The 17,102-nt window shown below is 39.1% G+C and overlaps 1 protein-coding gene across 1 annotated transcript in view; it reads right to left on the bottom strand.

Moving 5' to 3' along the window:
* Positions 1-17,102, bottom strand: part of LOC126470301 (protein purity of essence) — a 475,244-nt gene that overhangs the window by 271,720 nt on the left and 186,422 nt on the right. Inside the window, exons 24-29 of the mRNA XM_050098072.1 lie at positions 15,020-15,250; positions 10,065-10,285; positions 7,773-8,196; positions 6,870-7,061; positions 6,473-6,725; positions 3,663-3,881 (exon numbers count right to left, since the gene is read on the bottom strand). Coding sequence (XP_049954029.1) covers positions 3,663-3,881; positions 6,473-6,725; positions 6,870-7,061; positions 7,773-8,196; positions 10,065-10,285; positions 15,020-15,250 — 1,540 coding nt within the window. The remainder of the gene's footprint in view (positions 1-3,662; positions 3,882-6,472; positions 6,726-6,869; positions 7,062-7,772; positions 8,197-10,064; positions 10,286-15,019; positions 15,251-17,102) is intronic.

The following is a 17,102-nucleotide window of genomic DNA, read 5'->3' as shown; positions in this document are numbered from 1 at the left end:
GAACACCCTTGCGCAGAAGGCAGTACAGGGGGCGGGCTATGGTGGAAGCCCTGGGAATGAACCAGTGGTAATAGGCTATCTTGCCTAAAAAAGCTTGTAACTCTTTCAGCGAAGCGGGCCGAGGAAGGTTGACGATACCGTGGACCAAACTTCCTAGTGGCTGGATGCCATGCCTAGAGATGGTGTAGCCCACATACTCAATGAACGGTTGGAAGAAGTTTGACTTATGCAGGTTGCAACGCAAGCCAACAGACCTGAATTTGAGAAAGAGGGTGCGAAGGTTGTGCAAGTGTTCCTTCGTGCTGCGGCCTGTGACAATTATGTCATCCAGGTAATTAATACAATGAGGGATTGTCGACGTGACGTGCTCAAGATAACGCTGGACTATTGCCGGGGCACTGGATATTCCGAAGGCCAACCGCTGGTATTGGTAAAGGCCAAACGGGGTGTTGACAACCGCCAGCCGTTTGGAGTCCTCATGAAGTGGTATCTGATGATAAGCCTCCGAAAGATCGATTTTCGAAAAATATTGGCCTCCCGCCACGGCGGAGAACAATTCATCAGCACGAGTCAAAGGATAGGTGTCCACCACCAATTGGGAATTAATGGTGGCCTTGAAATCGCCACAAAGACGTAATTTTCCGGAGGGCTTCCTTACAATAACGAGGGGCAAAGCCCACTCACTAGAAGAAATGGGAAGAACGACCCCTAGGGCTGTCAGCCGGTCTAGCTCTTCCTTTACCTGAGGGCGGAGAGCCAAGGGGATCTGCCTCGTGCGTAGAAAACGCGGGCGAGCCGACGCCTTCAATGTTAAGTGAGCTTCAAAATCTGAAACACGCCCCAGGCCCTCCTCAAAGATATCTGGAAAGTCTGAGATCAAAGATTCCAACGATTGATAGGGAACGTCTTCGGAGACCAACTGTATGGTGTCAGCGATAGAAAAACCGAAAGCTTGAAAGGCATCCAGGCCAAACAGGTTAGCGGAGCTTGCATCACTGACAATAATAAAAGTAATAGGCCGAGTGACTGATTTGTAAGTCACGTCGGTAGTGAATTGACCCAGTAGGGGAATGAACTGTTTACCATAACCGCGTAGACGCCGGTAAACTCGCGCCAACGGGGGCGATCCAAGGTCGGAATAAATTTGTGATTTCAACAACGAAACTGCCGCGCCTGTATCTACTTTCAGTTGTAATCGGTGTGACCAAACCGACACCTCGATAAAAAGTTTGCATGCCGATGCGCCGGGAGCCTGGCCCCATGAAACTTCCTGAATGTCTACGTCCATGTCCTCTGTACCTGCTTCCTTCGATTCTTTTGAGGCTGAGCGGCAAACTTTAGAAATGTGACCTTTCTTATTATATTTGCGACAAACGGCCCAACGCTGGGGGCACTCTGACCGATCATGATGTATATAGCACGACGCACAGGACAGCAACAGGGGCCGGCAGCCAGAATTCTGTTTACACGCCGTGCGGGAGCGGCCATAACGGCCGGATTGTACCGCTTGCACGTCGTCCACCCCGGACACAGTGGACGTGGACGCGCCGCCCTGAACCGCCGCGACATCGCACCACGCTTCCAGCTGTTGACCTGTGGCGTGAGAGACTTCATACGATTGAGCAATGGACAGGACTTCCTCCAGGGAAGGGTCTTCTAACTGCAGGGCCCGTTGCCGGACCTCCCTATCAGGGGCCGAACGAACAATGACGTCGCGTACCATACGTGGGCATACGACTCTCGCGACTGCTCCGTGACAAAATGACACTTGCGACTAGACTGTGCAGGGTAGCAGCCCACGCCCGGTAAGACTGATGGGACTGTTTCTTGCATTGATAGAACTCGACCCTAGCTGCCACAACATGCGTGCGGCGGCGATAATATGAAGACAGCAATGAACACAATGCGTCAAAAGACAAGGACGAGGGTTCCTGCAACGGCGCTAGCTGCCGCAAAACGTGATACAGCGAGGGAGATATCCAAGACAAGAAGAGAGCATGACATACCTCTGCATCGGCAATATGAAACGCCTGGAAATGCTGCCGAAGTCGATGTTCATATGCGTCCCAATCCTCCGCCGGCTCGTCATACGGGGGAAGGGAGGAGGGAACGGCGCTGGAGCAGACTGTGTGGAGAGCAACGCCGGAAGCACTTGTTTCATGGTGGCCATGAGCTCCGTCTGCTGCTCAACCAAAACCCGCACTAAATCCTCCATGCCATGGAGAAGCTGCGAAACCGGAACAACGACGCAACATGCGAAAGAACGACCCTACTCGTCGACAATTGTGTAGTAACATTGTTCACGTTTACGTAGCACTTCACTTAGCATAGACTGGGACTGTGTCCTAGGCATGCCCGATGTTAACTGACTGGGCACGGCCCGTGCTGCCTGAGTTGTTGTTGTTGTTGTTGTTGTTGTTGTTGTTACGCCGGCAGAGCTCGCGTCCGAATTCTCGCATGCCCTCTGGTGGACGGGACTCTACTTGCGGCAACTACCATCCGTGATGCGCCGTGCCGATGTACGCCTCCCGCGATTTTCTGGTGGCTACTGCAATAACCTCTTAAACTTCTTTGTGTATATTTACTTCGGGAAAAATGCTTTGATAATTGTCTAAATTGCTGTAATGAGAATTATGTTTTACTGGCCAACCCCGGACATATTAGAATATTTTTTTGGGTGCAACCCAGGACATGATTCTGAAATTACTTAGAAATTTAAAAGTTTCCTGAAACATTGAACTTTTTTTCAGTAGTATTTTTCATTTTTTTCATTATACATTACTTTTTTCAGAAAAAGTTTGTTTGTTTTAATTATATCATAAAATTTGCAACAAGAAAGTTCAGACTTAATTCTAACATTTGACAGAGGTTTTACCTGCTTCCATAGAGCAAATGTTTCCCATAAAGGGAAAATACCCTAAAACCCTCTCAACTGGAACAGGTGTTCCTGATAAACTCAACCATTTTAGAAGTACTGCAACATAAATATCAGTCTTTAATAATAATCTTTCCTTTATGTGCAATGGAAAATTCTACAGTAGACAGTGTGCAACAGACACATTCATTGTTGCTATCATCACACAACTTCAGAAATGCGCATTCCTGTTGCAGGTTAACATTAAACACACAATCTCTTTGGCCTGTTGCCAAACGATGAAACAAAAACAAATAGAGATTAAATGATCTGAAACGTATAGATAACTTAGGAACTTCACACATGAAAACAACATAAAGTCATTGTCCTCATTTTGTTGGCAAACGTTTAACTGAAAAGTTGTGACACAAGCAATAGCCATGCCTCACCACCGGCACCAGTGCTCGTTCCATGATTGGCTGAGAGAGGCATGGCTGTAAGAGAAAAATGTCCTCAGCAGTAAAAATCCTCAAACCCCCAGCATTAAACTGGACATCACTAAAAAATCAGAACTGTCAGAGCTAATTCCAAATGTATGGTCAAGTATGATAATACACTATATAATTATTTAATGAAAAATGTTCCCTTAGTTGTATATAATACTCCAACAGTTATCATTCAATGACGGAATAACTGGATCTTTTCCTTTAGAACCCTGGGCCATTTTCGTTTTTATACACCTAAGAAAAGCAATATCTGTACAAGAAAAATTAATCAGCTCCTGGTCCAAATAAATGCAAAAACTTACAATGCACGAGTTGTCTTCTTGAGCACCACAATCACAAAAGAAATTGCCATACTTGGCGTAAGTAACATCATGTCCCTTATGGCATACACGGGCACAAACTGAGCAAACACCCACACCATCAACCATCTTGCATGTGTGACAGTGATACCAGTGCTGGTTCATAAATTCTCGCTGAGTAATCGTAAATGTGCATAATCTGTTACACAAACTATCTTCATCCTGAAAATAAAATCTATGTTATTTTTTTGGCAGCAGACAAGATAAACCACTAAAACTAAATTATTACATTTACAACTATGAATTTATAGCAACTGTTATTATGTACTGTTACTTTAATTATATGTAGTTATTGTCCCCTAGTGAAATTAGGTTAAGAATTTGCACAAACTGGTGAAATTATGAAAATAACTTCTTTTCTGGCATGGCAAAGAGACTGCCTCTTTGAATTTAATCAGTGAGTACCTCTCGAAGGTAAAATCTACACTATTTGAAACACTAACACAAGTGGCTTTACTATCTTCAATGAACATGTGCTGCTATACTATCCATGTATGAGACGACCCAAAATATAAGACGACCCCATTTTGTAAGAAAATCCATGAGAAAAATTTATTTTTAACATTCTGGCTAATCAAAATTACAAACTTTTATGGATGTCACATATCTGCCTAAAAAGTTAACAATGCCTCTAGTCTAAATTTATGCCATTTATTGTTGTCTATATTTTGATAATACATGCACAAATAAAATAAACAAAAATCCATTTTTATTTTTACTGTGTTTTGTTTACTGTCGTCTGTGGTATCACTATTTTTAATCATGAATGTCATCATTCTAATAGGAGAGCTGGAAATATGTACCTTTGCTGTCACAAATATTTGGCTAGTTCTTCAGAATGTGTTGTGATTTCTGAGGTTGTGGTTACACCCATTTTTTATTTTTGAACACACAGCAGATTTTCCTTCTATACTGACATGAGAAAGTTACAATTTCTCTTGCTTCCAAACAGACTGCCAGCTGCTCTCTCATTGGCTGTGTAGAATTGGTAGCTGAGACACGCCCATCATCCTCGTCATACCTCATGGTGAACACTGACAAGAGTGCTAAAAAAAAATTTTTAAGTACACCACTGGTCCCAATCTAGATTTTTAGCATCTCCTCCAGAAATGTATGCTGTTGCTGAGTATTTGTCCAATTTGAAAGTAAATTTCATTCAGAGTGCAAATGGATTCAGGCAAACTATAGTTTAAACATGGTAGATGTTCATAAAAGCCTAACTATCCAATATACATTCCCGTGGGTGGCTGCATGATGAAACTTTCTCAGCCTAGATGGTGTCTTTCACAGTGAACCACGGACGGCAATATCTTCTGGGGTACAGGCGAAGTTTCGCTCATCCTGCAATCGACTAACATCTGTGGTACTATATCCACAACAGGTCTTTCTGTTGTAATTTATTCTTGTGATAACAATAGCAGTCGATTTCTCTTGTACAATATCTAATTCTAGATTAACTTTCTTTCTAGTTTCATTTGAATGCCACCATCTTGTTCTAAAGTGGGTTAACAAGCTCGTGACATTTTTTTCCAGTGTTCTAATACGTGAACAGTGACCGAATTTCTCATTTGCAACGCACTTGGGAAATCATTACTGTTTCTCATAACCAAATAACATACTGATTTGGTTTCAGAATGAAGTAATGGTTTTTGAAGGGCATGATTTTCGCCTTTGAATGTCACCTTTATTTAAAAAGGAACGCAACTGTGTGCATATGGTATCCATACATTAATGAGAATTTTTATTGCAAACCTGTTCAAATACAACAAAAGTTTGCAAAATGATAGAATTTAATGCTATTTCCTCCTGTGTTTCACAAACCCATCAATTTTTTAGCAGATTGTTGTAGTGGATAGTTCATAGTCTCTTGCATGTCCCTTGCACTAGCACTGCAAGTCGACAGTCAGATGATTGTTCAAGTAAGGTTGATATTGTATCGAGTGCTTTGGCGCATTGAGAAACCTCGAGCCTATTCGATGAAAGCATTGCTATGCTCAATCACTCAAAATTCTTCAAAATAAATAGTCAAACCTTCATTTGTAAGTGTAAGACGATCTTTATAATAATCTATTAAACTACGCAAAAATGTTGCTCTCAGCAGCAAAGGTTTAATCTACACATATAAGACAACTCTGTATTTTTCGAATGGCACATTCGGGAAAAAACCTCATCTTATAATTGGGTAAATATGGCAGATGAGAAAAAATTATATTTTATATTATATATATAAAACACAATATATATTATATATATAAAACACAAAATCATTTTTAACGACTTCCACATGAGAGGTGTTCAGTCTTATACGCCCTTAAAATACATTTTTGGTATTTCATTCTCCATTGACATGGTGGGAGGAAGGATTATGACACATTTATTCAGTCTCATTCTGATCTCCAATACTGATCTCAGGTTACAATTAGTCAGAGGACTGCCAAGTGAGGCTAATAGAAGACTTATGGAGAGAGGAGAGTAACATGGGGGTTAGGGGAAGAACAGGAGTGAGGCGGGGTCAAGGGGAGGGGTATGATGGAGGCAAAGGAAAAGTCACAGGGAAGAAGAAGAAGAAGAATTGTGGTTCCCCAAATAATTGTCCCTGGCGGTACAGCACACCAGCAGCATCAAGATGTAGTGTAGTTTGCTTCATAATCACACTGTTCCATGCCTATTATACATTTTATTACCTTACCAATTAATTTCCATACAAAGCTTGAAATTTTAAAGTACTGAAGAAAGATTATTCTATAACTCACAGAATCATCTTCTTCACTTTCATCGTCTTCTGGTTCCATGTCTTCAATGAGGTCAGACTCTCTATCTGATGTCATATCATCATCCCAAGGCGTTTGATTCTGCAGTCCTAGGCTTGGAGGGCTGATTGCCTCAAAAACACAGCTCATAAAATTCATAATACCACATGCTGCCTCACACATTCCTTTGTGCTTCAGAGGTGATTGTTCCTTTTCTAACACTTGTTGTATTTCCCAGAGGTTTAAATAAGACTTGCTGAAAGCAAAATATAAATAATATTAAGTTGGTTAAGTGTGAAGAGCGTGTGCACGTGTGTGAGTGTGTGTGCGTGCGGGCGGGCGCACGCACGCATGCTCACACCCGCAAACCAATAAGTAACATAAAGGATGAATACTATACCATATGTCAAGCCAATCCGTAGCAGCTTTGAAGAGCAGAATGAATCCATTTCCAGTGCCACTTTCAGCAAGTGTCCTCATTGTGACCATAAGATCAGCAAAACCTTGGCCATCATAAGGAGATGTCAAAAATGTAGATGTAACTTTTATTAGCGCTTTTAATAAAGTTATGGCAACGTCTTCTGATATACCACTGCAAAATATAACTTGTAGACAGTATTTCTTTAGTACTCTACATACAAGACTACTAAACGATATGAAGACTCCAAGAGCATGCAACAAGATTACATACTAACAATGTTAAATATGACCACGTAAGTTATGATAGCATAGTAATTTACTGTTATAAATAAATAAAAATACTGAAATGTAAGTATTAAATAAAGCAAAACCAAAGTTGTGAATCTTCAGATTCTGGCGGCGTAAAGACTGTTCCATGAAGTTTCAGGAGTGCAGCCACAAGAATTCTCCTTCTCCCTCTAATATTTCGGCTGTATAACGCGTGGTACATGAGTATAAAGGGACGAAGCTGCACTGGAGCAGCAGTCTTGTGGCTCACTCTGAAGATGGCTGAACGTTATACAGCCGAAATATTAGAGGAAGAAGGAGAATTCTTGTAGCTGCACACCCGAAACTTAGTAGAACAATAACCAAAGTCGTTCACACTAAACTATTTCAATGTTTAATTTTTATGAAAGAAATATTCAACAAAGTAATGAGGAATATAAGGATATTACATATTCACAATAATAAGAATTTATTATTATTATTATTATTATTATTTGTATAAAGTTTCTGCCCTAAAGAGGAATTATACATCTCCTTTTTTATCACCCAAGAGAGGTGGTGATAGCAACATCACTACCACAAACAAAACCCAAGATGAGTAAGTATTCTGACTTACCTGTCTTCTTTTACAAAGTAGGCACACAGACTTTGTAGGAGCGTATAATTTTCCTTCACAAGATTCCTTTGTTCTTCAGTTGTGGCTGGGACATCCGGGTCAGGTGGAGCTGCATCTGTGGAAGATTTGTTCTGAGGTGTTGATGACTGGCCTGCTGATAGTGAATCTCCCATGGGAGACAGTGTTTTCCAATCTGCCGGGGCATAGTTTGTGGATGGCTGTGTAGCCTGTGTAGAACTTGGTTGTACACTTGGCATTATTACGACTGGCTGCATTGCTAAATCCGCTATTTCATCACTGCTAGGCCCTGTTAACAGATGCATCAGCCAGCCATGAAGAACTGCACTGTTCACCTTGGTGATTTCGGAGAAAGTGCCTATCACTCCTTTCACACTTGAGTACAGTGTGGTGTGGGCTGGAGATTCTGCAATTTAAAAATGTAATACGTTTTAAATTCCTTGAAAACCCCAAATAATCAGTGATTATTTTATTTTCCCACTATAATATTAATGTGTCACTTTTTTGAAATATAAGTCAATCAATCTCTACAGCTCCTATCTTTTAAAAGTTATGTCATAATTATTAGACATTACTGACAATGTAAAGGAATACAAAACTTTCAAAATTTTGTGTTCCATATTGCAAAGATAGTCACTACGAGTATTTCAGTGGTAACCCAGGATAAATCAGTGGGCTGTTATCTCACCTACATCGTCTAGCTTGATCATGCGAAAGAATGCAACAAGAAATGAAGGAAGATCAGGGTTTGACATCCCATTGACATCAGTCACAAGAGGCAGAAAGAAAATGACAGGTTGATATTACATTTCCAGATACTCTCTTATCAAGTATAGTGACAGTCATTTTCACAACTTCATATATCATTGAAATTTCCACAATTAGCTTTTCTCAGACCATTTCAAATCAGATGTAATGGCCTTTATGGTTAAAGTTAAACTTCTAAGCAGATGTATTTTTTTCCTTTTTATTGTTACAATAGAAAGTTGGCAGTTTTCCCAAATTGTTGGCCGTGAGGCCCCAGAGTGGGGAGGGGAGGGGGGAGCAAGCTTCATTGCATTTGCATTTTTGTGTCACATGTATATGACAACTCAGGTGACTTGAAGAGTGTATGTGTGGAGTTAAATATTATGTTTGTCCTGCTGATGTTAACAATCGGAGAAAAGAGTGGCTGCTGCTTCTTGAATAACTCCAAGAGAGCACCTCACTTATCTGAATGTCTTTATGTGATGGACAGATTACCATCAACAGCTTCACATGCCGTCTTTCTATGGCACACTGCAGACAGATTCAAAATTTAACTACAGTCAATGTCTAGTGTGTGGTGATCATTAAGTGTGCACACCACCACCACCACCACCACCACCACCACCACCACCACGCCACTCCTTGCTGACCAGTGACTGGCAAATGAAATTTTTTCTCCATTTCTCCAGTATGATTTAAAATGGCAACCTTACAAGGTGACCGACACCACATGTGTATTCACAGCCTCTGCTATGGAGGCACATATATTTTGCTAGTAACATATGGATTAGCTGGCCGAAGTGGCCGAGCGGTTCTAGGCACTGCAGTCTGGAACCGCGCGACCTCTACGGTCGCGGGTTCGAATCCTGCCTCGGGCATGGATGCGTGTGATGTCCTTAGGTTAGTTAGGTTTAAGTAGTTCTAAGTTCTAGGGGACTGATGACCTCAGATGTTATGTCCCATAGTGCTCAGAGACATTTGAACCATTTTTGAACATATGGATTGTTATAAATTATCATTTATGTAAATACAGTGGGATTTACTAGGTAGGTAGGGTAATCTTGCAACTACTTCTACAAGCATTTACCACAACTTTATTATTCTTCAACATCTACAACTCTCTCATTAAATTTCACAGTCGCTTTAAGCACAAAATATTCTTATCCTCTTTCCATCATACAACTTCTCTGCATCCACCTTTGTCTCTTCCTCTTCCATCTTCACTTCCTTCTCTCCTCCTCCATTCTCATCTCCTTCATGTCACCCCCCCCCCCCCCCTGCTACCTCCCCCTCAACAAATGTTTCAGTTAGTAGCAGGAAATGACTCTTGCATTACTGCCATAGATGCAATGAAGTTTTAGAATGCTTCATACAAAAAAATTAACATACATTTACAAAACCAAATATACACTTCCAACATCTCAATGAAAATTTCACAGTCTGCATTGTACATAATGTAAACCATATTTTCTGTCTTCCAGAAAGAAAATTTTCATTCAAGAAAAGCTGGCAAAATTCTGCTCTTACCTCCAGCACACATTTTCTGCAACATCCTGAGACTAAACATTACATATGTGGTTGACAGAGTTCCTTGCGATGTTGGTACAAATTGAAATAAGTCCAAAAATGGATGATTTGAACTTTCTTCAAAAAAGAACTTGTTTAACGTTCTTATACCATAAGGTTTCTCCAACAAAACTTCAATAAATTTAAGGCATTCTATTAATGCAACTTCATCAGCTGGTAATCTGAAATCCAAATTAATGTTAGCAAAAATTAGAATAATCTACGAAGTTACATCCACAGAGAACTCAGAGTGTCAATTTAATGTTCTTTCAGTAAGCCACAATTAAAACAATATGAATTACATTTACCCAGACTTAACAAGTAGTTCCACAGACCATATGAAAGCCCTCTACCACTGAAAATATCAGAAATTCTCAAATGCAAGGCTGAAATCCTGCTCCATGGATAATGGTATGTAAAACTAGCATTTATAAAAACAGATCAAAATATTACTGTTTCAGGGGAAACACGACCTTACATGCTAGGGCTGTTCAAAAAGTATCCGATCCTATTTTTTTTACAGTTAAAACCAAGGATGGTATCAGGGCATGCACACTCTCTATGTTTGTAAGCATACATAGTGCACACACATGATTTCTTTCCCTACCAGGGAAACAACCAGTCACAGATTAGCCACTAACAAGTCAACACATGTATGTGGTAGTCATTGGATTTTGTGTTGTGGACAAAATAACAGAAAAAGCGGAGTAATTTTATTGCATCAAATTTTGTTTTATGCTTAATTTTCCTGTTGAAACAATCCACAAGATTTGACAAGTGTTTGGGGACGAAGCAATGGGTATCACACAGTTAAAAGAATGGTACAACTGTTTCAAAGATATCCCCTCATTAGTGAAGAGTGAAACACATTCAGTAGGCCCTCAACATCTGCAAATGATGATGATATTGATCGTGTAAGGGCCCTGTTGATGCAAGATAGACGAATCATGATCAGAGAATTTGCAGGAGGAGGTTAAAATTAGTACTGAACCCATTATTCCATTTTAATGGAACATTTGGACCTCACGAAGATCTCATCAAAATGTTTGCCAAAGTTGCTACCAGCACATCAGAAGCAACTTTGGTTGGGCATCCACATTGAATACTGTGAACAGTAATTCCAACTTCCTTGATACAGTGATCACTAGTGGGTGATAAGTCCTGGGTTACGGGTACGATCCAGAAACAAAGTTCTAGCTATCACAAAGGAAGCTTCCATCAACCCTAGAGACCCAAAAAAAGCGACATAACTCTGCAGCAATGTGAAACTCACGCTGACCATCTTTTTTTACTCTAATGGCATGGTCCATCATGAATATGGCACACAAGGTACTAATATCAATAAAGAGTACTACCAAGAGGTTCTGCATCGACTTTGGGTAGCAGTGAGGTCAAATGGCTAGACTTGTGGGGCGATGGACGCTTGGCATTTTCACCATGATAATGGACAAGCTCATTGTTCGCAACTAATTCAGAGTTTTTTGGGCAAACACAACAAGGCTGTGGTTTTTCAGCTACCCTATTCCCCTGACCTAGCACTAAGTGACTTCTGGCTTTTCCCAAGACTCAAAAGGACCATATTTCTGAACAGGCACGACAGTATGCAGAATTTCACAGAGCAGCTGCACACCATATCAAAAGAAGCTTCCCAGCTATGTTTTCAGCAGTGGCAGCAGCCTTGGGAGAGGTCTGTAGAAGCTGAATGGGACTTACTTTTAAGGTGACTAGGGTCAGACAGTTGTATCTAAATCAAGATTGATTTTATAAATAAAAGTCAGATACTTTTTGAACAGCCCTTGTACATACAAGCTTAGTCAATAAAATGTAGAGTTTTAACAGGTGTTAGGGTTCGAACACAAAGAAAGAAGGTTACTGGCATGTTGGGTGACAACTTGAATCATCCTCAAGCGATGGGAAGAACATTCAAGTTATAAATAATGGGGAAACACATAGTGGCAGTCAGGCGCCAGCACTGACAGCTGCTCAGAGCCACTGAACTGTTAGCTGAAAACACTTTTTGCTGATTTGAGCACAGCCAATGGCCAAGAGAATACCCTGGGTGAGCAGTATGTTCATGCACAGGTTACTTTAAAGAAATTAATTGGGGGAAAAAAAAAACTCACATCTTATAATGTCACATGGTGAACTGCCCATATTCCCATTAATGGTCATAGCTACTGAGAATACTTCGAAATTATGTAACCCACTGAAAACAATTTAAATGGTTTGCAATGTACAATTCAACATCAGTTCGCATACGGTTCACTTTAGGTCATACATTGCTACGTATGGTATGTAGCTAACATATTAGTATTATTTTTTAACTTGGGTGACATATATTTCTATTTCCAATCTCAATAAAATAGATAACATATAGCTCAATTACATCTGCCCAGCCACACACAACTATGCAGTGAGTGTTAACTTTTCATAACATCCACCATATTTCACAAATGGTTCAAGATGCAAAATAATCAAATTATTTTGGAAAGCAGTTTTCTTAAATCATTTGACACATATTGTAAAGCAGCTGATGTACTGGTACTTCTGCACCTTGAGTGGTAAGTTAACCAGTAATTTTCTGCATGTATCTGCAGGTACACATAGCTGCACAGGACCCCATGGTGAGTCAGCACACACAATACCGGTTTTCTTTGTGCTCTTAAATCTTACCTTCAGTGACCGTAATTTATATATACCCTAACTCCAACTTTAGGATTCATCTGAGCAAGCTTGAAATTCTAAGTTCTACTTACAAGAATAAAATTTCTACAACAATACTGTTTTTCTTAAAAAGAAAATAGGAAAGTAACAGCACAGCTATAGATCCTATACCTTTTTAAGTGATATTACTGATGGAGCACTGATCTTAGCACTGGGAAATATTGGTAAGTAGAAGAAAATATCACTTTCTTTATAACTTTTTTTCGGATTATGGTGGTGTATCCTTTTTTTTGGTTACAATGGTTTTCTTTCCAATAATGTATTTTCATTTTGGGTCATTCTTTGTGCATTTTTCTCTGGTATCTTGAAAAAAGTCTATATCTACACTCCTTAAGTCATGGTATCATGTAACAGAGGATACTTATGTTCCACCTTTCTCCCTTTGTTGGTTTACATTACATGTATTAAACATTGCATTTAGTATAGTTAACTGAGAACCTAAAAGATAATGCTAAACCTAAAAAAGAAGATGTCATTTTAAGCAAGGAGTTTAACTACACAATTTATTTATTTATTTATTTATTTTTAAATAAGAGAGCAGTCTTCCACGAGATTGTGCTATTCATCCATCAACACACTGCACTGGGAAAATAGGTCCTTATTGTTTATATATTAACATGGGAGCCAAACTGCCTTCATTACTGTAACATCAAGCTGGAAAAAAGCGCTTTTGTCATCTGTTACTTTACGAAAATAACAACATTTCCTTGTATCACGGGGATGACTTCAATTGACTTATGAATAGCAAAATTAGAGTGGCTGGAATAATTTTACATTAAACAGAAAGTTACATGCACAATAATGACTGGGACCTGACTTAACATCATACTCTTACTAAGAATGCTCAATGGGCAAATTTTTCCAATTATTTTAACAGTTAAATTTTTCAAATGATGTTGATAGTCAGTGTGAAATTCATTACTCACATTTCATGAAAAGATATTTGACGTTGACATTCCATTTCACTAATGTGCCACCGAGTCTGAACCAACCTTTAAAGTTATATATCAATCGCAAATTAATAATCAAACTTTCATGGTGGAAGAAGGGTTTCATTTTCTACGTGGTATCTTTTCACACCTACCTACAGGTGTCGACACGTCATTTTCCAGTACTAGTAGTTTATTTGTACACAATATGGCTAAATTTAATACTTTCAATTGAGCAAGTGATGGAGATCTAATTCAATACATGCTGCTACAAATTATTAGACGTAATGATTGCCACATATTGCAAACCACAAACCCAACATTAACTGCTGCCCTTAATATTAATTTACCCTCTCAGTAACCGAAAAAATTCTAAATTTCACAATACAACATTACAAACCACAAAAATCTTAATGTATTGTTTAAAACAAAAACTTTCAGGGGGAAAAAGAACTCTAATCTCAAGTAAAAAGAAAGCACTAATTGGACAAGGGCATGGCTTACAGAATTATCAAACCATCTGTTGTAGATCACAATAGATAATACAGGAATGCTATTAGAGTGGGATAGAATAGGTTCTTTGCAGGTAAGGTATATGTTTCTCAAACCAAAATGAGAACACTACAGAATACAGTGAGGACAATGCCAGGAATGCAAACAGTAAAGTCACTGAAAGGGGAGAATGAAGATTATGATCATTCCTTGACTCTTGTTATAAACTGACTCTAAAGTTCTTGCATATAAATTACCCTAAAAGCTCTCTCATAACACCAGTTACACAGATTTCACATCTGAAAGAAATTACCATAGTTGGATGAATTTAAAAGTATGAAACACTTCTCAAGTGAAGAGCATTCAGGTTTGTTTATTTTACCGGACCATCTTGACTTGTATTTTCTATGGTTTTCTCAAATCCTTCTATGAGAATGCCATGATGTATCCTGTGTAGAGGAGATTGCCAACATCTACCTCAAATTCTAGCCTATTATTTAACTTGTAAAATTTCATATTCCAATGCTTAATAATTATTATTGTCATCACTATTTTCATTTTTACATTTTAGCTGATCTTTTTCATATATTTTTCCTCTTTAAAAAATCCTGGATGTACGACATTTTCTATCTATGACCCTCTGAAAAAGTAACAGGACACACACACACACACACACACACACACACACACACACACACACACACACACACACACACACACAAGGGAGGGGGGAGATGAGTAATACTATAACTACATATTTATTGAACTAACATTTGCTCCCCGTTTTTAATGCGACGGTCGACCAGTTTCATTAGATTTTCACAATGCTCCAATACAATGGTGTAACAGTGAACTAAAAATTGTTCGTTATCACTTGGACCATCAATATCTTCGAGAATTGGAAGAACTTCACGCACAACATATTCTGTGCGGATATCTAGTGTCAGCGGCATGAGTATTTTTGCACCCTGACGTTGCAGATCTCCTTTATATGGACATCTCCTGCAACAAACAAAGCAGTAAATATTACTTATCCTCTCATCGACCCAGACTTAATTGTCATACTAAGTGTCAAAAATTGAATCCCTTACCACTCTTACTCCTACAGTGCTCAGAAAACTTAATAATAGAAAAGAAGAAATGATTTCACACCCACAGTTATTAATGTTTTGACTACCTGATGATGCACACACTACACAATACTGAAATTTTTGTATTTGCATTTTATAATGAGATACAAAAAGGCGAAAGTTATATCCATTAAAAATTAAACATACTGTCCATATCAATAAGTTACTACACAAGAAATTACACATGATTGGTTTTAAAATTGTATTGTTTTCTTTACAACTAAACTGAGAATAGGAGAAACGCTTATTACTAGCGTATATTCAAGTACCAACACATCATCACTGAATCTCAAATTCAATTACAGATTTTGCCATGTAAAATTACAGAATAAAAATTGTCATTATTGTTGAGCTTTAAATTTTCCTGAATATTTGATGAAGTCTCTAGACAGCAGCCAACAGCTGCTTTCTTTCAAGCACCATATTTCAACTTGACACTTGCCAGTCATCTTCAGATGAGTTAGCAATGACCAACAAACTATACATACTGCAGTATTTATTGATGATGATGATGATGATGATGATGATGATGATGATGGGTCCCATACTCTGAGGAGTGTAGGGGACGATGTGGGAGACCTTCACCTCCGACTAGGCAAGGTCCTAGCAGATGTGTTTTGCCATTGCCTTCCTCCGACCATAATGGGGATAAATGATGATGACGTGCAGACGACACAACACCAACCAGTCATCTCCAAGCAGGGAAAATCCCTGACCCTGCCAGTAATTGAACCCGGCACCCTGTGCATGGGAAGCAATAACGCTACCACAAGACCATGAGCTGTGGACAAGCACACTGTAAATTTCGCTCATGTAGTAAATGGAACTCAATCCATGTAATGCCAATGACTTACTTAGATTTGATATGGTGTTGCTTTTCACAGCAGTTCCACCTACAGGGTCTTTGTCAATACATTTACAGCAGGCATGTCTGCTTTGTTCTTGTATGGAATTTCCTCAACATATTTCATGTTTATACATGATTTTTTTAAATAGATGAGTGAAACACCACAGGAAGTCCTCTGTCTCCCAACACGGCCAACTTTTGCAGCAGTGAACTTTGAGGAGAGGCCTTGAATGAACCTTTGTTTTGGAGCTCTGCTGATACTTTCACAGTACAGCATCATGGAGAATGGAAATGAATAGAGTTCTAATAGAATCTTAACTCTATTGATCAGAATACCCAGCTCAAAATACACACAGAAAAAGATCACTGTTTGAAATTCCTGGACATTCTCAGCTGGCAAAGGAATGATGGCTCTTTGGGGCATCCGGTTTATCGTAAGAACACACACATTATAAGTTGAAATCACCCACTGCAAACAGTCGTTGTACTGTAAATACTTGTTTGCTGATCTCCGACATGTGGAAGGTGATGTAGGGCCACAACATTAGCTTAAATGAAATAAATGGTTGGAGTACTGTTGTACGTTGCATTTGGAAGTCATTGAATTCAGTTATGCATGCATGGAACAACCAGTCAATAATACAAATGGTAATACAGATACTTAAACATACAATACAGAATTTAAAAAGAGCAGTGCAAAGAGAAATATGACCGAACACCAATTTTGGTTACAGCAACATTCTTCGGGTTCCATTTGTAGCGATTCTATTGAGATAAGCATTTTACAAAACTATATTAACCATGTCAGTGGTTATCAGTTCCACAATACACAAAATATGTTATTTCTACTGTCTGCTCTCAGCACAAATTATACAAA

The sequence above is a fragment of the Schistocerca serialis genome, chromosome 3 (assembly GCF_023864345.2).
Source record: "Schistocerca serialis cubense isolate TAMUIC-IGC-003099 chromosome 3, iqSchSeri2.2, whole genome shotgun sequence".
NCBI classification, from domain to species: Eukaryota; Metazoa; Arthropoda; class Insecta; order Orthoptera; family Acrididae; genus Schistocerca; species Schistocerca serialis.
The sequence above is the reverse complement of the archived record's forward strand: the minus strand, read 5'-3'. Positions and strand labels throughout refer to the sequence as shown.